General features: G+C 38.8%; 1 protein-coding gene across 8 annotated transcripts in view; it reads left to right on the top strand.

Annotated features, from left to right (window-relative positions):
- MACROD2 (mono-ADP ribosylhydrolase 2) overlaps nucleotides 1–22,904 on the top strand; it is an 882,739-nt gene that overhangs the window by 570,149 nt on the left and 289,686 nt on the right. For all 8 annotated transcript variants that reach the window (XM_032103642.1, XM_032103645.1, XM_032103644.1 and 5 more), the window contains one exon: nucleotides 14,993–15,023. In XM_032103642.1, coding sequence (XP_031959533.1) covers nucleotides 14,993–15,023 — 31 coding nt within the window. The remainder of the gene's footprint in view (nucleotides 1–14,992; nucleotides 15,024–22,904) is intronic.

The raw sequence follows: 22,904 nt of genomic DNA, 5'->3' as shown, positions 1-22,904 counted from the left end.
TCGACAGCCAACTGAACATGAGCCAGCAGTGTGCCCAGATGGCCAAGAAGGCCAGTGGCACCAGGCCTGTATCAGGAATAGTGGCCAGCAGGACTAGGGAAGTCATTCTTCCCCTGTACTCGGCACTGGTGAGGCCACACCTTGAGTACTGTGTCCAGTTCTGGGCTCCTCAGTTCAGGAAGGACATTGAGGAAGCTTGAACACCTCCAAAGGAGGGCAACAAGGCTGGTGAAGGGCTTGGAACACAAGCCCTGTGAGGAACGGCTGAGGGAGCTGGGGTTGTTTAGCCTGAAGAAAAGGAGGCTCAGGGGAGACCTTACCACTCTCTACAACTGGCTGAAAGGAGGGTGTAGCCGGGTGGGGGTCAGTCTCTTCTCCCAGGCAACCACTGACAAAACGAGAGGACACAGTCTTAAGCTGCGGCAGGGGAAGTTTAGGTTAGATGTCAGAAAAAAATTCTTCACTGAAAGAGTGATTGGGCAATGGTATCGTCTGCCCAGGGAGGTGGTAGAGTCACTGTCCCTGAATGTGTTTGAAAAAAGACTGGACATGGCACGCAGTGCCATGGTTTAGTTGATGAGGAGGTGCTAGTTTAGGTCATAGGTTGGACTTGATGATCTCAAAGGTCTTTTCCAACCTAGTTCATTCTGTGATTCTGCTTCTGTGATTGTGTGATTCTAGTGAGGAAAGTGTTTTGTGAGAAGGAAGCGTTAGTATTTTATGAAGTAGGTTTGCTACTTGTTTGTCCTTGGAGTTTCTGCATTAAGATCCTGATACTGATAAATTTATGATTTACAGTGTCTGCAATTACAGCCAAATGCTCTCTGAAACTCTTTGATCTTACAGGTGCTCTTAGAGCAAAACTCGTATCCTCATCCTTTTTCCCCTTCTATCCTACATCATCACACAATTTTCCTTTAAGTTCTCAGACGAGGCTTTTCTGTAGATGGAAATCCATTACAGGTGTCTTTCACTGTCCTGAGTGATGGCATAACCATGTCCTGGAAACTCTCAGGGCTTGAGGAGAAAGGACTACAATTTTTGCCAGATCACATATGGATTTTCCACGAGTCACATTATGGGATTGGCCACTTTTTATTCCTACCATAATGCTAGACTTATGACCATACTGGTTCTAATATGGTAAAACATACTAGTGTCGATGTTAATTGCAGGTGAAGTGGTAGCCAAAATCCCGAAGTGTATTAAAGTGGTTTAGCTTAATCTGTGTACTTTAAGTTTCTGCTTTTTAGTTCATAAAGAATTTATGGGTTGTCTGGACTGATCCCAGCAGCTGAAGAGACCAAATCAGTCATAGCTTATGGTTTTTTATTGCTGGTATATTAAAGATGGCTGTTTAAGGACCAGGAGCCCACTGAAGAGGTAGTGTTAGCTGTTAGGATTTGACAAAGTGACACACCAGCTTAAAATTTGTGAAGTTTTTTAGACACTGGATTTGAAGGAATATTTTGAAGGAGAGAAGTGAGACAGCTTTGTGTTACACTTGTAGTACTATGTTGGTAATCAGCCAAATCATCCCAAATATATTCCATATACAGCTCAAACCACAGTATTTTGATGTATCATTAGTCCTTGTGCCACTATTTTTATGAGGAGTGCTTACTGTCATAACATCTGTAAAATAAAATAATTTCTTCTTCAGAAGAAAAACCAAAACCTTTAGCAGTGCTCTTTGTCCTGTGGCTACAGCTCGCTCGAGCGAGCTGAAGCCAGGGTTGCTGTCACAGTGCTCCATGTGCCAGGGAAGACAAGGGCTGACGTTGCTTGCGGTGTATGGACTGAGAAAGGTCAGGGTCCATGGCTCAATAATATGTAATGTTTAATCTATTTCTCTGGTTTATTATTAGAACAGCTCAAAACTTGTCTGGAAAGTCACATGTATTGGTCTCCCTGTTTTCTGTTTGCTTCTACTTTCACTTAGAATTGCTGGTTTTGCCCAGCTCTACCCGTCTGTCCTGGGCAGTGTGTGCCCCCTTAACTGAGCTAAGGATGAAAGTCTTAACTGTCTAGTCTGGACACTCTAGAGAGAGTCTCCTACTTTATTTCTGTCACCAACTAAACCACAAAAGCTTGTGCTGCAGCAGCAGCCTCCCTCCTTGCTGGCTATTTTTGAGAAAATAAGCAGCATTGTTTATTGACCAAACAATAGACCAAGAAAGATTCATGGGATGGAGAAATCAATAGCTTTCAAAAGTTATGGATTAAAAATCAATTAGCAAATGAGAAATTAATACAAAGAATAAAAAAGCTGTTCTCTCAATGAAAGAGGTGAACAGCAGTATTAGGGGGAGTGGTGTCAGGACCAGATTTGCTCCATATATTTAACGGCGTTTCCAGCAGCAGAGTAAAGAGGGTTGTAATTTACTGATGACTCAGAATGACTGACATTATATATAAACTTCAAAGACTTTAGATAAAAATTGCAGAATCCACAATGGAATCATGTAAATTACTAACCCATGAATGGATTCTTAATTAGTTGTAACTCCTTGGGGAGAAATTTTCTGAAAGTGATTTTGGATGACTTCTTGAAAACAGTTCTGTCTGGAAAGGTAAATCACATGCTCAACTCTTAAGATGTTGCTGGGGATGGTATGTTTCTTAGGGGGCTCTATAATGAGAATGCTGCTCCCAGATGGAACAGTGAGTAGAGATTTGTCAAATATTTAAAATATTATGAACATCAGTGTATTCAGTATGTTTATGAAAGGTGAGCATAAAACATGTCTTCTTTTGTCATAAAGATAAGGCGATGTAGTATTTTATGTTTCGGATTCAGAGGTGTTCATTGTGCAGTGATGAAGTCTTTCCTAAAGCCTCCTACAGCAGCACATTGGGAAGAAACAAAGGAGGCCAGAGGGAGAGAGGCTTCACAAGGGAAGTGAGTAAACTGCCAGGTGGCTGGAGCAAATCCATTAAGGATAAGGAGAGTCTGTAGTCCCTTTTATGATTAGCACTGGCATGTGTGTTACATGTTCCTTGTTCATGCCACGGAGAAGCAAGAGCATGTCATGCAATAAACTCCCCTGCCTGATGATCCTGATTATCTTTACAGGGAAGGATTTCTCAAAAGGCATCCGCAGAAGCAAATGGGATGGAAGATTTGCTCTCTAAAACCCTGTCTTGGTCAGGGCAGAGGAGGCTTGTGGTCATTTCCCATTTTGGCAATTGCTGCTCTGATGCAATTTGTTGGTTTCACAGATTTTAGCTTACAAAAACCCCCAAACCTTCACCTCTTGCCAGTTTGTTCATAATTTTCTTGATAGTTATGCAGAAAGTTTGCTGAGGAGTGTATGAAGGGCCATGCTGGGTCAGACCAAATGTGTGTCTTAAGTCAGTGCCCTGCCTTTGCTTTGGCTGAAAGGTGGTGCTGAGTGGGGAGTGTAAGGATGGGGTAAGCATTGAATGGCAGTTGTCAGAACACTTTCCTAGCCCTGGCTTTTCATCACTTAGGCACTTTCTGATCCACAGGTTTTATCTTCATGCTTTAAATAGCTCTTTGGCTTTTTTCTTAGGTGAATTCATATTATTGATTTTCAGCTCCCATAAACTTTTCTCATTTCTGTGGCATCCACTGTTTTATGTGAAAAAGAATCTCCTTTTGTTCATTTTTAACTTGCAACACGTTGGTTTCATCTGATATCCCCTATTTTTTTTTTGTTCACCTGGAGGGTTGAATTGAAGGGACCTCAGTTGTTGTAACTACAAGGTTGTTGTAACTACAACCTTACTGTGGTAACGTAATGTCACTGTGTGCCATGTTATAATAACAGTTTTGTTGTGCTGGTAATTTCTTTGTAGAGCTTTGCTGATGTGTAAAGGGGACAATGCTTTAGATGAAAAGATTTTATTTGTTGTTCATTTTCACTTTAACTTGAACTGTTTGGGTTTTTTTAATTAAGAGTCTTGATAATCTATTAAGTTTAATGCAGTGTTACTTAGTGCTGTATTGCAAAGGATTTAGCATTGTAATTCAACTCTACAGTGTGGTTATTATTCAGATATATTTCTTTTTTCACAGCTAGGTAAGTCTTGACTGTAATAATTTTTGAATATTACTTGATTCTTGAACTGATGTTTAATAATGTCAGCTTTTAGGGAAATAAACACTGTGTCTCCATCTACTGGAAAAATACACAAAGGGACCTACACATTTTGCCATATATAATCTCCTCTTTGCTAGCTAATGTGGCAAGAATTTAGAAAACATGAGTGGGAGGTCTGTCAGATGTGGGCAGTGGATAATTGAGTCCCAGTGAGGAGGGTTTGAGGGGAGGAAGGACTGAAAGGGATGGAGAGACACACTTCCCAAAGTACAGTGTGCAAAAGGTCAGAGAAAATGTGGCAATGCCTATAGGAACAACAATAAAATCCCTTAACTAGTTGAAGAAACATTTAAAGGACTGTGGAAACAGATGGTGCATGAGTTAAAACTATCCAGGAGCAACTTACCTTCTGCAGCAATTTCAGCAAGACAGTTATTTCCGTCGTTGTTACTCTCTCATTCAATCACAACATGCAATTACTATAGCAAACCTTCTGTCATATTGCACACGTTTTCACACTTGTCAGAGGAAAAGTCATAGATTAAACAATATGGTTTAAAGTACTGTTTAGTTATGAATTTCATAACTGTATTTTAATGCAAGACAGAAGCATTCTGTTGGAGTAGACCTTAAAAATACAAGAGCCAGGGGAACAGACTCAGGAAGAAAAACAAGTAGTGTTGGCCATACAAATCCCATGAGCACAAATGGAAATTTATGTGTGTTTATGCCTTCACATCAGTCTGAAAAGAAGCAATTAGAGCCCCGTCGTGGAATCACTACATGTGAAGAACACTTGCTGAAATCAATGGGTGCTTGGAGGAAAGACACAAAAAAGAAGTGGGGCTCTAATACTATATCAATATTTCCCCCTTTGCTTTGATACAGTCATTACCGCAGCACATGATAAGGAACCTTGCAGTTAACTCTTAATTCTTATCAAGGTATTTGAAAACAAGAAACTGTAAAACCATTTAACTGTGCCAAACCTTTAGCATCCTCAGGTACAAGTTCTTAATTTCATTCATTTTTCTCCCTCCTTTGGGATTTTTTGGTATTGGCTGGTTTTTTGTTGGTTTTTCCCCTTCTCTGTGTTTGTTCTCCAGAGCTGGTATCTCTTTGACATACACATAGCTGTATGTATATATTTAAGCTGCTTTTGTCTCTCATGCTAAATAGTTTGCATGAATGGTAAAGTATTAGTAATGCAAGTGGTTATTTCTTACAATGTTTCTTGAATAATAATGTGTCTCTGGTTCAGATCTTTTCATGTCTGTCTTTCCTTAAAAAAAAGGAAAGCAACAGCACAGAGATTTCAATATGCCTTTTTTTTTTTTCCATGAAAAAGGCGTCTGGGGGTAACTCAACCAGAAAAGACAGGGAAATCAAAGTGATAGTTATATTTTTGTGTTTCACTTCGATTGCTCTGTGCAGTTTTCTTCATTTGGGAAAAATGTATTTAAAAAGAGAGAGAAATCTTTATGCCTTTTATTCACTTCAGCTGTTTTTGCCATTTTAAAAATATACATACCAGTTATTTCCATACAGAACATTTGAAAGTAGGAAGAATTTGACAAGTCATTATGTTACTTGAATTCAATAAAAAAACCTGTCTGGATCAATATATTAAATAGGAGGACATGGAAAATTAAAGTCACAATTCTATTTAAAATTGTTAACTTTGTATTTTTGCAGCAACACCTCCTGAGACGAGGAATAAATGTCTATAAGAGAATGAGAGCTGAAGTAACTTCGAGAAAATAGATGTATTTTTTCAGATTTTGGGGTTTTTTTCTTTCTACTTTTCCCATATGTATGAGAGCCTTTCTTGCATTGACATTGAAGTTTTATTGAGACAAATCCTGACACATTTACTGATGCCAAGGAAAGTGTTATGCAGATTCATTCAACTTGGTAGAAACAGTGTCAGGGTTACTCAGAATGAGGAAATGCGTCAGAACCTGCAAACCTGGATTGGTCTCTCTTCAGGACTCCTCATTTTCTGAGGCCCCTGTTGAACACATTGCCACTGATTTTTCCAGAACCTTCTTTCAGGCAGCAAGTCTGTTGTTTTCTGTTTTCTGAACCAAACCCAGTGTCCCAGAAATGAGGTATCCAGAGTGCTGACCTGGTTTTGGTAATATCGGTGCAGTTTACCTTGTTTATTTGTGTCATTCAACAGCAGTTTGAAAGAGAAAAACCAGTGGAAATAGTGTTTGGATTGTAGTTGAAGCTGAGGGTTTCTTGCTGCTTGCAATGGCTCTGAATCAAGCCACAGATGGTGGCTAGTTTCCTGTAGCTGCTGCCTTCCTTGCACAGGCATTCCAGCAGTGCTGAAAGCAAGGCAGGGCCTTAGGAAAAATTGTAAAGTGGATCTGAGAGCAGATGTGCCCCAGCTGTAAGGGAAGTGATAATGGAAGCAGTGAATTTGGAACAGGGCATATGGCAGCAATCTGTGATCGGGGAGGAGTGTGCAGAAGGATGGAAAGGAAAAAATGATAGAGTGGGGTGACAGCAGATAATAAATAGGGAGGGGAAAAGCACTGCACTGAGGGGACTCATGATAGCCATAGAAATATCTATAGGGACTGTGCCTGGGAACAGTAGAATATAAGCTAAAAATACGAATAACCTGCTTGGTCTTTAAAAAGAGTCTGAAGTTGTCCTTACTGTAATTTATGTTACCAGACCTTCTCCACAGAATTATAGTCACATAATCCACAACTGCTGTTACTTATTTTGGATAAAGAAGGCAATTTTGACTGTGATCTCCCTTGACATTTCCCAAGGTCTATGCCTGTCTCATACCTTTCATCACTGTGTACTTCTTCAAGGCATCTCTCTTACCTCTCCCAAAAAGAAGCAGTTGCTCACCCTGGACCAGAGTGACAGAGATGTTACAGGTTATGGGAGATAAATTGCATAGCCCTGCTCCTCTTCACCTGGGAGGATCTTTGATGTGTTGACAAGGTTGGAATCCAAATAAGACATTAACCCACTGTATTGCAGTAGTTAGGGTGGCAGGAGCGATATAAAATAGCATCTCACTCAACAAGGTATTCTCCCTTTTTCATTTTACAATCTGTGTCAATGGCAGTTGGAACTATTAGACCTGCATTAAAATTACATATTACTTATATAAATGGGAGCTATAAATATCACAAATAGTAAAAAACTAAAATTGCACTGAGGTTCAGGAGACAGTATGTCTAAAACCTTCCAAATTAAGGACATTTAGAGGAAAGCCTCAATATCCATCTGCCCTAAACTTAACTCATTCTTGTTTGTCAGAGTGTGATCTCACTACTATGTTAATGTCATTTAATAACTTTCTTGCAAGGTTGGCTTAGATCTGAATCAAACCACAGTAAAGGTGCAGTGGTATTTCCTTGGGTGTGTTGGTTTAGATGAAGCAGTAAGAACAGGCCAACCTAGTGTTAAGGATGAAGTAATTGTCACTGTGGTCAGTAAACACCTCTGTTGCTGAATATCTCCTTTCTAAAGTTTTTATATCAATATATAGTCTTGTGGTTTCTTATTCCTTTTTCTTTTCATTTGAAAATATTATAAATGTAAATCTAATATTGATCTGTAGATGTGGCACAGTATCGATTTGAATGAGGGACCTAGACACGAGCTCATTAAGAAGTTGCTAGTAAGTAATGACCTGGATGTTGGAAATGCTGATGCTGCATTAGGTGTGTCCTCTCCTACCAGCCCATGTGGACTTGGGCTAGGCTTGCAATGCCTGTGTCTTCTGGGCACCATGTGTGGCTCAGCATTGGCATTTTCTGGGGTGGAAATCTCCCTGGGCTACCAGGAGCCTGCACTGAGTATAGCAGATCTGATTCTCACAGCTGTGCTCCTGGACATGAAACCAATGCACAAAACTGAGGGTTCTGTGTAGTTCTTAATTGACTCTTTGGAGAAGCAGAGTGGATTTTTCTGGCCTTGGAAGTCCCTGCTCATCTCATGAAGTTGGAGAAGTCTGGCTCAACATTTTTCATTAAAAGTAATTTTATATTGAATCAATGGAATAATATTCCTGTGGTGAGGACTTAGAAAATAGAGAGAGTTCCTGAATCTTTCTGGCAAGTACATATATATGATTTCCTGTTCTGAGGGAAAGATTTGTTTCACCTAAATTTAGCTTGGGTAAATTTAGGTGAAATCTACCACAGAGCTTTGCTCTGTGGTCAACAGTTCCCCACAAGAGCCATTCATTTGACCTGAAACAGATTAATTACCCTCTTCATTAACTGTAGAGAGAACCTCAGGCCAGAAGTCCAGCCTGGAAATGGGCAAGCAGAGATGAAACTGGATCCCAGATTTCCTCTTAGCAGTGCACACATCAGATGAGGTCTGTGATCTGTGGATATCACAGGATCTTGTGAGTAGAAATATAGCAGTGGGGAAGAGGTGCCCAGAGCCTGCTGTGCAGGTGGCCTGTCAGGCTGAAAGAATGGAATCCCTTACTACATTAGGGATTTTTAAGTTAATATGATTAAACAGTATTATTAGTCTTCTGAAAATAGTCTGTAACCTTCATTTAAAAAAAAATAATAATAAAGACTGTATCTGCATTGTTCTTGTAAAGGAATTTGCATCTTCAAAATTTCCTCTCAAAGTAATTAGCCACTGAGAGCTCAGGGACTCTAGAGGCAAACCCAGAAACTGCTCTGTGCTCTGTAGCGCTGTGAGGCTGATGCAATATGGGGTACGCAGGTGAATGTTCCTTTCTTTTCTTGAAAAAGGAAAGGGGATTTTTAATTTCTTGCTCTTCATCATGAAGGAAACTCGTAACTGTTCTCTACTGGGGCTAAAAGCACATCATAGATGTGGTTCAAAATCAATTTGTCATTCATTTCAAGCCTGCTTTGGCACAGGATGGTATAGAAAGAAAAAATAAATTGTTCTAAATTTGCATTTGATATTTTATTCTTTCCTTATCATCTGTGTTTTTGCTGCTTTAATTGGTATTTCAACTGCAATGGCTTCTAAACATCCTAGGCAGATGCTGTCTTATAAGCCCAATTATTGTATTTCTGTCTTTTTTTTACTGTGCAAGAGGTGGACTAAAAACTGGCTGAGCTGCTGGGATTTACAGGGTGGTGGTCAGTGGCACAAGGTCCAGCTGGAAGCTAGTCACTCGTCATGTACCCCAGGGGCTGACTGTGGGGCCAGTGCTATTAAAGATCTTTAGTGACTCAGATGATGGGGAACAAAGCACTCTGGGGAATCTTCAGACAGCAGAGAGCTGGGAGGGCCAGTATTTAAACACAAGAAATGACTTATTTATTCTCTGGTTGGTCAAACTGCAGAAGAGGTTGCCCACAGACATTGTAGGGTCTCCATCTTTGGAGATACTCCAACCTTTACTGGCCATGGTCCTGGGTGACTGGCTTTAGGTGGCCCTGCTTTGAGCAGTTGAGTTTCATATCTCAGTATTTCTAAATATAAATGAATGATGATTTTTAAAATATGTGCCAAACTGTTGGTTTGTAGCTCCCCCATAAGTTTTTCACTCTAACTACAAATATTCAAATAGTTTAGGGAAAAAAACAGGCAACCCCCACCCCAAAACCAAGTTTGTGTGTGGAGAAATCAAATTATTTGATCCAGTTAAAGTCCAAACCTTTATCCAGGCAGTTAATTGAGCTATTACTGAAAGATTCTAAATTTGAAAAATTTAAAATAAAAATTTGCTGAGATTCCTCAAGTAGTGAACCATCTTAAGTTAATTCCATATTACAGTATTCCATATTCCATATAGCTACTGTCTTGTGAAGGTCATTGTAGCATCTGGTTTCTGCGTCTTCAAAAGTCTATCTTAAATTCATGTAAAGTTAGAACACACAGATGCTAGAAAGAATTTGTAATTCTTAGCAGTCATTCCTCGATATTTTTTTGCCACACTCATTCTTGAACGAATGTCATTTGGTTGAAGTTTTTGATTACTTCAGTAAAAAAAGAAATTTTCATTCGCTGTGTAAACTGAGACACATAATTGAACAATGAGAATATTGCCACGCAGCAAACAGGTAATCAAAGGAAGATCCTCCCCTGCAGCCACCTGATCTGTTTAGTTTGGTTAACAGGAAATTTTAAAGATACTCTTTTTGCCATCTTAACCTCTTAGGTGGCCTCTCTCAGTAAGTGCTCTCTTGTGTAAATAAACAGACTTAAAGAAAACCTCAACCTCTGTGGTAAATACTTACCTGAAGTAGTGTGACCAGCATGGAGGGGAAACTTGTGGAGGTCCTGTGGAAACTCGACAGACCTTTGTTTTCTGAGTTGTGTTGAATTTCTCTATGCACTTGTTGCAAGTCGTTTTAACTAAATAGTAGTCCTTCAATCAGTTGTCAGTGGCTTTGTGACAGGTTCGCCACACACCATTTTGCCACACAGCTGTTGGATTTTTATTTTAAATTTGATTATTGCTGCATATAATTTTCTAAACCTGTTGTCCTTTGGAAGAGTCTTAAGCCGCAATACAGAAAGGATGTTTCACGTTGGGTCTGAATCCGAGCTTCAGCTGTAGTTGCTTGACCAGCATTTTGTTAGCTGTCAGCATCCTTTGAGAACCTCCCCACAGCCAGTATGTAAACTTTTAGGCTTGTGAAGTAGCTGAATGTTTATGTTTCTACCAAGGAATTCCCTCCAACTCTTTCGGCACTTGCGTGTCCAGTGTGTGACTCTGGTGAAGAGAACCTTCCAGTGTGTGGATGAGGGAGCTTGTACAAATGCCTAAAGGCTTGTGTGTGACATGCTGTGTTCAAGACATTGATTATTTTTGAGGTGATAATTGCTTTTTGTTATTCTTTAAAGACATAACAAACATGCTAGTATTGTCTGTAGTGAAAACTTCAGTTCAACTGTTCCTCTTTTTTTTTCTCTTCACTTTCAGGATGGGGAATTATGTTGGAATTTCCTATTCACATATGTTTTCTTTGAATGATAGTTACTTCCAAAATCTGTTGTTTGCTAAATTATGGTTCAGAATGATGACAAAAAGAGAATTAATTTCAGGAGAGAGGCTAGAAAATAGCGTACGGTTTTAATTTATTTTTTTCCAGATAGTAGTATAAGGATTTTTAAGAGGCAAAAGAGTAGTATTATAGTTACTGGTTTATAAAATAATTTGCTTTATAAGTTTGATCTAGTCAAAGCAGCAAAGCTTCACTCTGAGTGTTTGATGTTACTGATCTTAAATATGTGTATAGGTACCTTGTGAATAGTTCATGCAGCAAAAGACATAGAATAGTCCCTAAAGTTTATTGTTTTATTGTGCTTTTTGAAATTAAGCACTTTTGTAGAGCATGTTATTTTGGAAAGCATCTCAGGTGCGCAAGCTTTTTAGGAGCTTTGGCTGATGAACAGGAATATCAATTATGCAAGGGGCAGGAAGGAATGGCTCTCAAACGGGAGAGTTAGTCCTCTTCATAAGATGGTGCAGTGAAATCAGAGAAGGATTTGTGTTTGATATTATTTTTGTCTGCTGTGTTATGTGCTGGAAGAAAAGTGCTTACCTTGCATATGGCTTGGTTGTGGCAGAAATGACGCTGGGAGACTGGTTCAGAATGCCGAGCACTTAATTTGAAGAAAGTCCTTGCTCTGTGAAAGCAATTAGGAGCTGTGGCTGCAGTAGGAGGCGTCTGGTCATGTAGACTTAGCAATTGTATTCATCTAATATATAACAGTTAATACATTGCAGCTCAGTGTGAACTAGAACCCCTTGATGTAGATAAGCCCTTAAGTATTTAAATACCCAGGTCCTTCTTACTGAAATGTCGTAGAGTCCAACTTGGCCTCCACATGGTGACTATTGTAAATGTTCCTCATAGAGCTGCATTACATTTCATCCTAATTAGCACTGCTGCTGTAGCCTTAGTAAAGACACATTGGATTAAAAAGAACCAGAGGCTGAGTGCCCACATCCTGTCCTACAGGAATTAAATAAATTTCAGTCTTATAGTATTCACAGACCTGATTTAATTTGGCCTCTTTCTCTAGACAATTGCAAAAGCACAGTAGTAGTAGGAAGCTCCTGCCTTTATTAATTATGTTTAACTCCAGAGTTGTGTCTGGTTTGAGTGCTATCAGGGTAGCATCTCTTACTAGTCCCCAAATAAAGCAAACATGCTATTTTGGTACCAAAGAAATTAAAGGTTCATCAATAAATAGCAGTTACCAGCAACAAATTAAGATGAGAAAAATTTTTATTGTGGACATAGGAATGAATGTTACCTATTGTGAAACAGATTTTTTAAATTGAAATCAGATATATAATTAAGTTATTATGCACAGAAAAGTTTAGAAACCTTAACATCTTTTGTCCATAAGCCAAATATTATAGTATGTTGATATCCATGCTGTGAATTCCCCATTACTGCTCTGCCAGTAATTTCAACCTGGCATCTAGACTAAATTGTCTCCCTAGGAGCCAAGAGGAAACACGGTTGATATGTGATCTCAGGCACGGGTCTTTCTTGAATGAATAAAAGCACTGTCACATTTTACGAAATTACATCTGCTGGTTATGTGCTGTGATCATCTCTGAATGAGGGAGAGGGCAGAGCTCATCTGAGTTACGGCTCAGACGTATATTCCAGAGGAACTTGATGGGATTTTATACAGCCTTGTAGCTGCATTCCAGATATGTTTCAGCTGCATGACAGAAACTGAAAGCAAGGTAATGATTGTGCCTGCACAATAATTTTTAAAGTGTTAAGAAATATACACAACACACAAGTTGCCAGCCAGAGCTTGCTGAGTGGCCTAAGAGCGTGTTATTCTGTGAATGGAGATGAACAAGTTTGACAAGTGGCTGCCATGCAGTGCTGAAAATGCAGTTCTCATCTTCTCTCTCTGAGCAATGATGAGAAGGAAGCTTGTTCCCCTGGAGCCCGCAGGTGCTTGGATCCAGCACCCCAATACACATCTGTGGTGCCAGATGTTGGCAGTGTGTGCTGAGCCTGTCCCATAGTGCATCAGCCAGTCTTGTAAATCCCTTCAAGGTCCCTGCCATGGCTTTAAGTAGGCTCATTTAATGGTTGGACTCAGTGATCTTAGAGGTCTTTTACAACCTTAAGGATCTGTGATCCTTAAGGATCTAAGCTGTGACACAGCTTAGACACTGTGTCAGTCTGATGCCCTTTGCTTTGTAGCAGTCATGAATCTGCAGTGACCTGGGGGGAGCTGGTGCTCTTTGCTGCTGGAGGGCTGCAGAGCCACTCCAGCCCAAGGCCCACCAGGTGGCTGGCTTTGTCACACATGTGGGGATCTGAAGCTGTGTCCCCTAGGCGCCATGTGGGGTGTTACCCAAGGAGCCACGGGACTGGTGGACTTTTGGAGGTGCTGCAGCACTGTTTCCCCTCATCCACAGTTGTTACAGGCCAGTAAGAGAAAACCATGAATACTCAGTTACTCACTTTCTGAGGCAAATGAGTATCCAAGTCCTATGCTGTTATTCAAATTCTGCAAAGAATAGAAAACAAAACACTTGTTTGGAGCAAAGGTCTCTTAACATGTGGAAACTGCAATGGTGGTGAATTTTAAGATCTTTTTCTAAAATGGACAAAATCTTCCTCTGTGCTTCTCTCTGATTGCTGAAATATCTGTTGCCACCTCAGCCTGAGCTCTGTAACCATGTGGTGGTTGTTTTTTCTTTTTTCTACTCTATTCTTCATTTCTTTAAAGAGCTGATTCTTGTGATTTATTGGGTACAAACTACAAAGCTAAGTACTTTTCAGGATGTAAGTTGTAGTGGCTATGAGAAGGAATGAGACTATAATTCTCCTCCATTTTATTTTAGTTAAGCATTTTCAGAGGGGAGGGGAGGATGTATTCTTTCCATTAGACCTCTCCTTTCTTAATCACCATTCCCTAATTAATTCCCTGGTTAAATATAAAGCAAGCATTAGCTTTGAATAATGTTTTCCTGTGTGATTAAGTAAAGGAGAATTTCTTTCTTTTGTATGATGACTCATTGCTGGGGGATCTGGAGGGAGCCTCAGGGTGGATATTTGAGACTTTGGTCCCAGGTGCTCTCATACCTTTGAGCTGTGTCTGCTGTCAGTCCAGAGGTGGGAGGCAAAGGTGATATCACATATCAGCTGAACATGAAGAAAATTGCCTCTCTTGTGAAACGACAGCTTTGTTTTTTCCTGGTGGAAAACTGACTCTGGCTCACAGAAATGCAAATCTTGAGACAACACATACAGCTAGCAGAAATGTAAATTATTGTTCTTGCTGGCACAGTGTCTGTAATATTTCTTGTTGCATGATGTATATTCTTTGGTGTCCAAGCTGCCCCAAAGATGTACTCTTTCTTTTCATCAGCGTCTTCCAGTTCCTACCCCTGCACCAGTTTGCAAACCTTTGGCTTGTAACAGTACAGCTGTGTTGGGTCACACCATGAACCACATGTCTGAAAGAACTGAGGTTAAGAACTGAATCAAAAAAGGAGATTATAGTGAATGAGGGCATGGCAAAGCGGCATAACAGGGTCTAAGCTGGCCAAGCTTGTTTTACTGAGGAAGAAACATTATCTAACTCTACCCACATGATATGACTTTTTTTTTCTACTGTAGTAGCTTATGGCATTAATTTTTAGCTCATAGCATTAAATTTTAGCTCAAAAGACAGTTTTAAGAATAATTCTGTGTTCAAATGTTGCTTGGAGCTCAAGATGAGAAAAAGAATGCAGCTTTATTAATGTGGCAGCAAAGAACACATATGAAATATTTGAGGTGTACATTCACATACATGAGCATGCCTGTGATTTGACTGCTGTAACAGTGAATGCTACAACATATAATCTCTGGGTGTTGAAAAACAGGCATTTAAAAACACTCTTGGTTTTGATAAAAAGTATGGTAAGCAGAAATCCTGCTGATTTTTTTTTTGTTTCATTTGTTTTACAGGCCTTTCCCTGTATTTCAACCGGAATTTATGGTAAGACAGACCTTCAATGTCACTTATTCTTACTCGTTTTTCCCTATTATTGGTATTTCAAACAGTGATATTTTGTATCAGATGTCTCATCAGTCATTTTGTCTCACCAATATATTTATACTGTGTTAAAAAACAGAGGCCCAAAGCCTTCAGCTGTGACTGGATGCTGGTGTGCTGGTAAGTGGGATATACCCTTAGCGTAACCCTTAGAGCTTCTGGGTGAAGACTTGCAACTGTGATTACACTTCTGCAGTAACTCTTAAACATGCTGCTGTGGCTTCAACAGGAAAAAACAGGGGTCTGGCAAAGTTTTCCACCCAGAAGGAAAGCAAGAAAGATGCCACAACGTTCGAGACTGGCAGGAAAAAAAAAATAATAGCCAAGCCAACATGCTCAAGTAACAGGAAATTATCTTAGTTCCCTTGAGTTTTGCTTCCACAATTTTAGTTTATTAATTTACATGCAAATTAACATGGCCTGAAGGAACTGGAAGGAAAGGGTTATTGTAAGTCTCTTGCTTTGTTGTAATCATAAGGTAATCCATCACTAATAGTCAACTTGCTTTTAGTTGGCCAAAAGAAGTGAGCATGATATTTGAAGGCGGAAGAAAACAAACAGTTCAATATTTAGCAAAATATTGAGAAATTTGAGAAAACATGCAATTTACAAAGGGAATTTTTTTTCATTAAACGATAACCTACGTTGAGTTTTCTTCCATTTAGGTTCAATAAATGCATAGAAATGATTGTACGTATGATTACTTATACAATTTCAAGTTTTTAAATTAAGGATGTTTTAGAGAAACACATGGTTGCTCCATCCCCGTAACTGTTGAAGGTCAGCTTGGATGGGAGTCTGAGCAGCTTGGTCTAGTGGAAGGTGTTCGAAGCAGGGTTGGAAACAGATGATCTTTAAAGTCCCTTCCAACCCAAACTATTCAATGATTTTATGCTAAACAGCAATAAATTAAAAAAAAAAATCATCATGTAACAATGTAGTATGACATAAGTCATAACATACAGTAATTGTTAGATAATTTGAGCTTTGACTAATTAGGTAATTCAGATTCAAGAGGGGAGAAAGGAAGGCAGGAATATTAGGTTTGTTCCTTCTTTTTCAAGGACCTCATTTAAAATTATTTTATGATTGTAAATATGAAATAGGCTTTAGAAGGTAAAATCTAATTCAGTGTGGGTGCTTTATTCCCTTTTACTTGAACTGCATTTGCATTGTTGCAGAATATGATGCAGAGCACTAGAATTGGCTGAATATAAATCTGGTTTCAGAGAAAGCTCTGCCTCAGTTCTCAGTTTTGGTCCTCCTTTTGAACTTGGAGGCAAGGTTTGCATTTTAGGCCTTGACTCATTGGCTTAAATCTTGATCTTTTACATAGATACATTTTTGTTACTATTTTACAATCAAGCAAGTCGTGCTATAAATATATGGAAATTACTAGTAAGTGGGATGTACAAATAATAATAGTTCACTTTTTTTTAGAATTGGCCTAGTTAATAGAAAAGTCTCAGCAGGTGAGAAATATGGTTCCCCAAAGCCAGCAGAGAAAGTTGGAAAGGATTTCTGATAGGAATCTTGAGTTTAGGTGAGGTTTATGATGCTTTTCTCGAAGGTAGCTGTGGCATTACTGAAACATTTTACACTGTGACAGATGCTTTTTCTGTAATTGTTTGCTGTTTTCACTGTTGGAAATAAAATGCATTTGTGCTAAAATGCTCTGTTTTTCTTAGGCTGCTTTTGTGGCTTTTTTTGGGGGGAATACAACCTCTAATCGATGGTACTGTTTGCATTTTAATAAATACTTTCTATTCCTCGCTTAAAAAAATATTTTCCTTCTTTACAGACTTTCAGATGTACTGCCTGAGAGTAATAATTAAGCAGGCAGCCCTGCATCTGGCTTCAGGTGTCAGTATTTTCAAGAATATTTGATAGCTGTTGCATTGCTAAAATTATGCTGTGGGTGGTGACATGTTTGCAATGTAAAATACACACAAACCCCACAAAACTATGCTTTCATCTTTTTGGTTTTGTTGGGGTTTTCCCTTTATCTATGCATATTCCTTTAGATAAAGGCAGTGTGTAGATGAAAAAGTGGATCAGCCTCATTCCTGGTGGCCAAGCTGATTAGGATATCCTTGTGCTGTGCACATAACACTGGACTGTCCCAGTAGAGTGTTATAGAAGGAACGCACTTGTTGTTTTCTCATCTTGGATCCATGCAAGCAAATGCTTTCCCTTCAGAAACTCCTGGCTGAGGACTCAATTTCTCCTACAAATTGAAGCAGAGAAATTTGCAAGAGATCAACTGAGTATATCCAGTTTTAGAATCTGGATTGAGTTCTTCTCCAGACTCATGTAGATGTACAGATTGCTCACCTTCACTCTTGTCATTAGGACAGTGTTCACACTTCTCTGGGAGCAGTCCATTCTTGTTTTCATCATTGCAGAGCACGCCTTTACTCCCATAAAAAGGAAGCTGGGAAGAAACAAGCAAGCAAGGCTCTTTCCGAGGTCTTGGCAAAGGGCAGATTCCTTTCTGTGGGCAGGGTGTTGGATAGAGGAAAAGTCTACCTTTCTTCCACACTTTGCTGATGCTCCATCTCCACCCATCACGCAGTGGATGTTTCAGCTTGAACAAGTTACAGCCTTGGGAAGGCCATTTGACTGCTGCACTGTGCCAGCAGTTAAAACTTGAATTTTCATATACTCCAGTTTAAAGAGTGCTGGCAACAAATCCGCTCACAAAGGATCTTTGATTTAGAAGTTTGATAGATTCAAATGAGGGATTTTATCTTTGAAAAATGACATAGAAAGCAACCAATGCTAAATGTTTGTAAGGACTACACAACACAGGAGAGTCTGCCCACAGGCACTCTGGGAAAAAAAAAAATTCCCTAAGAGATCCCCAATCACTAATATATTTTACTAAGAGATCCCTATCACCTTTAATAAGCTTATGAGCTGCTAATCAGTCTAAGAAAGCAAAGGCTGTGAAGGTTTATATCCCTGTGGATGCCTGGGTTACTCTCTTCGGTTGCAATAAATGCTTTCGTTTATACCAAGAGCATGAAGTTTCCTAAATAAAGCTGTTTTGCGAGGAGGTCTGAGGGATTTACATCACTCCCATGGTATTAGGGGGTATTGGAGTATCAAGCTACACATCCTCAGCAGCTGTTAAGTAACACACAAACATAAGCCTAAGTGCCATCTTAACATTGTCTTCTTATTTTTTCTTTTTTTTTTTTTAAGCCAGACCAGTTAGATTTTTAGGAATTTTCTTACATTTTGTCTCTTTTTCCTTTTTAAAGCGATTTTACTATCTGTTTGGAAAAAAATCTGTAGACAAATCTATAGTTCAGAGGGTACAAAGTGCTATTTTAGGCTGTAGTGTGTCAGATTTTCATGTTTGTGCTGGTTTGGGCAAGTTTGGAAATATCCCCTGATAGAAGGCAGGTTACAACCACCCTCACCCCACCAGGTTCAGGGAAAAAATAAATTTTCTTCGAAGGAAAGTGAAAAAGATAAAAACTATTTATTTAACAAATGCACCGGAAGAGGATAATAATGCTAAATAATAAAATCTCTTGCTGTGGAGAGGCTTAGCTGTAGCTTCTGGCCTGGTCATGAGCAGAACATTGAACGGTTTTATTTGTTACATGTTGTGAAAGGGGAGTCTTAAAAGAAAAAAAAAATAGAGTAAACTAGGCTGTGTGTATAGGAAATAGAAGCATATAATCCGTTCTCAAGGGTGGATGCAGGGAGGGAGCACAGATCCTCTGGTCTGCTTTAGATTTGGGGGAGGAGGTCCTTTGGTCGTGTGCCAGCTGGTGTCACCACTGTCCTGACCCCCAGTGTATCCTGCTCAGGGTCCAAAGAGTGATTCATCCTGCCACAGAGGGCTGGGAGCATATCCATCAGCTCTTCTCTATGAGGTGATCCAAGGTAGATTATAACAAGGGATTAACCGGCAGGTGTTCTACTAAAGGATTATAAAAGCCCTCTGAAAATCTGAGTCAGAAGACTAAACCAAATGTTTTCAAAGGCAGCATAAATTCCTGACACAGGGTTAAAGGTTGAGGCCGTCTATTTCTATCTTTCTCATCTGTTTCTTCTCATTTTCCTGTTGGCATTTCATTTCTGGGATAGATGTTCCTTTAATGAGCAATTCTAATAAGGGTTGCACTGTCATCTTTCCAAGGAAGGAGTTAGCTGTAAATTTTTCAGAGCCACTATACACAAATGTGTAATAAGTAACTATGAAGTAGTTTTGTATTTATCTCCAGTCTGGTGCTTTGAGTTCCTGTCACCATTAAAAAGGCCTGAGGCTTATGTGATCATCAGGATTTGGATATTGTGATGTCAGTTGAGGTTATCCCAGAAAATGAATATTATCATATAAATTCTTTGTGATAAAAATTCCCAATCCAGTAGGTCACATAAGGAAAGTTCCTATTAATAAGATTTTCATAACTAAGGTAATTTTTTAACTTGATCAGTAACTCCTCATCCCTCAATGCAGACCACATCAACTTTTTTGACACTGTGTGGTTTTAAAAGACCTTTTTTGTAACTCACTGGGAGTTAATTGCATTTTGTTATTTGCTCCATAATTGGCATAATGTAATATGTTAGAGAAAATGAAGATATATGAGAATTCATTCTTTGATGCTTCTTTTGGGACTGATCACTGGTTAAATAGATTATTATTAAAATTAATAATGGTAACAGCTATGAAATTGCTATTATAATATTCACGTAATCCTAGAAATCTAATTACTACTTGTATGAAAATTTGTTGCATGCATTATTTAACAGTGTTCTTATTTCAGACAGTGAAGTGTCCATGATACTAATTGGTGTCTTCCCATAATTTAAATACTAAAAAAATTATTACAGGGAAGTGTAAATCAATGAGCTCTCAGCAGTCTAAAATTAACATTCATATGATGTATTTAGCAAGAAGAAGCTCTAACTTGACTCCAGACAAGAGACTTAATAATCTCTCTTTTTCAGTGGAAATTGGCTTTTTATGGATAATGTAGTTTGACTATCTAGAATTTTATCTATTCTGAAGGTCTTGCTGACTGGTCCAGTTTGCAGCATTTCCCCTGAACACTAGAGGACAAATCCTGTCCTTCATTCAAATGGCATTTACTGACTGTCCTTAAAAATTTCCCTTTGAAAACTTAGACTGTTGATCACTGAACAGTCAGTTGCCTCGTGGCCTCACTTTTAGTCTTTTCTATGTTCTCTTTAGGAAGAAATAAAAGTCTAGGTAGTTACTTTTTCCTTTCAAAATTATATCTATATATATTTATATTTCATCCATATTTATATTAGATATGTATTATTATATTAATTGCTCCCTTCAATCTTGCAGCTGCCCACCCTCTTTAACCTCACTGTCTGGGTTCTACTCCGCAAGAAACAATTGTGCGGTCTCTTGCTCTTATTTCATAGTGTTTTCCATCTTGAAGCTCCTAGCATGGAGTTCCTTTTGCAATGAGCTCTATAGGTATCTCCAGACTGCTGAGGAAAAGCCAGGAACATCTCCAAAGGCATCAAAGACATGTTGAGCTTTGGGCACTTTTCCCCTTTTTCCTTTCACTTTTTGTATTTTTTTTTTTTAATTGGGTAACTATCCTTTAAAGCATAAATAAGTTGGAAAAGTTCTCTGGTATTCAGAAAGCATAATGCAGAAATCATAAACAGAGCTTCAGCTGGTCAGATATATTATTTGCTTTCATATTTATCTTTTTCTATTCAAAGAATTAGGAATGTCTTAATTACCATGATGAAAGTTAAAACTCTATTTTTTTGTATACCAACAGAATCACTTATTCTCTTTTCTAAATTTTCCTGGCTGATGTCAACAAGATAATCTGATGTGTTTGTTCTGTGGCTTTACACTCCAGAAAAGCTTAAGCTCTTTGAAGCTAATTTATTAAGAAATGAATTGGAGTAAGAAAATAAAGCTATACGGACCTCATCCTAGAGACATTACATTAAGATGATACATGAAGTATAAAATATTTCTTGGCAAAAGGCCCAGTTATTGCTATCCTAATTTTTTCTTTGATGTAATCTTGCCCCTTGCCCCAGGAGAGAGTATGTGTCTAAAACTTAACTTGGAGCCCAATTCATTAGTGAATTCTACCATGTTGTTGTGGGTGTCTTTTAACCATATTCATGATTAGATGTAGTGTGAAAACATAGTCATTATAAGAATATCTTTTTCATGCCTTCCCACATCTTAGCACTTGGCAGATTTCATTTACCTGTGCACTCTGGCATAACTAGTCTTGTATGTAATCCTAGTTATACCACACACGTCCTGTATACTTTAGCAGCTAGAAAAGCTCGCCAAGGGCAAGATTTCTATTCCTAGATGATCACCCACAATCATTTTAATACCATGCAATTGTTTTATCTGGAGTTTACAAAAATAAACAGAAGGAAGCTGCCATGAAGCCTGATGAACATGATGCACTTAGTCCCATGATTTAATTTTAGCTAGTCCTGTGAGGAGCAGAGTGACTCAATAATCCTCATGGTTCCCTTTCAGCCTGAGGTATCCTGTGACTCTGTGTGTATTCAGTTGACTCCCACCCAGAGCTTAAAACTCATTCTGTGAGGACAGAATAGTAGTACAAGCCTTTATCTATGTGTCCTTGTAGAGCTTTTAAAAGCCCTGACACACTAAAGTTGAGTAGGAATAATATTTGTGGCGTCATGTACATCAAATAGTTTTACCAAAAAGGTGTCGACCTTTGGTATCTTTTTGAACTTCTGCAACTGCATTAGATAGTAAATGCCTCAGGAAAACAGCTTCTCTTTCTCATTATTACCTTATTTTTTAGTGTGGAGGGATAGTTCTGTCTTGGTCTGGCCACAAAATATTGTGGTGCTGGGCCTTATTTGTCCTACTTTTTATTCTCGATAGCAGACTTTGCCTCTTATTGTTTATTTATGCAATATCTATTGTAATGGTCCTAGTCAGTGTTGGAGACCCTTAATACTACTCCAGTACAAACACTGAAAGTTGCCATATACATAAATTTACACTACCAAGGTCATCTCTCATTCTTAACTTTGGTCACTTCAAGAAGTTCAGAAGAAATGTGTGTGATAATATGGAGGCTTTTAGGTGGCTTGTGAAAGGTAAAAATGTGTTGCTGTTAGGGCAAATATCTTTCTCCTGAAGTGAAAGAAAAGATCAACAGAATAGGCTTGCTATCATCAAAGTACCTGAAAGTCAAGCTAAAGGTGTCTCTGGCTCTGAGGGTCATTCACTGTATTGTCCTTTGTCCTGCGTCTTTGTTAAATAGGAATGCTGCCATATATCACTGGAAAGGGCAACTGCCACTGAGGCAGAATAGCAGAGCTGGATGATTCTGTGCAGTGAATGACTAATCCTGTTTCTAAGCCAAAATCCTGTTTATAAGATGTATTCTGCAGCTCTGCATACCGCAGATTGTGTTGGCAGCTGGGTTAATGGAAGGCCACCTTGGGCCTGGAAGAGGCTGAGTTATTCCTTTTTGTCTTGGGAATGCATTTAGAGTTGTTGTGTGCCGCACATGTTGGCAAAATGTTAACCTGTCTTTTGTCTCAAGGTGTGATGCACCAGAAAATAGTATAAAATACTGTGAATTACAACAATGGAAGGAAGCATCTATTACAATGGTCTGATTTTTTTTTTTTTCCAGAAGAAAGGATTTTTTTTTTAACTGGTAATTTCTGAGGTAATAAAAAGTTAGATTTGTACACATACTTTGAATTTATGCAACTCAAGTAACTTGCTGGTGGTTGTATCAGTGAATAAAATAAATTGCATGCATGCGTTGCCAGGACTGAAGTGTTATTTCT

The sequence above is a fragment of the Corvus moneduloides genome, chromosome 3, assembly GCF_009650955.1.
Source record: "Corvus moneduloides isolate bCorMon1 chromosome 3, bCorMon1.pri, whole genome shotgun sequence".
Classification (NCBI taxonomy): Eukaryota; Metazoa; Chordata; class Aves; order Passeriformes; family Corvidae; genus Corvus; species Corvus moneduloides.
The sequence above is the reverse complement of the archived record's forward strand: the minus strand, read 5'-3'. Positions and strand labels throughout refer to the sequence as shown.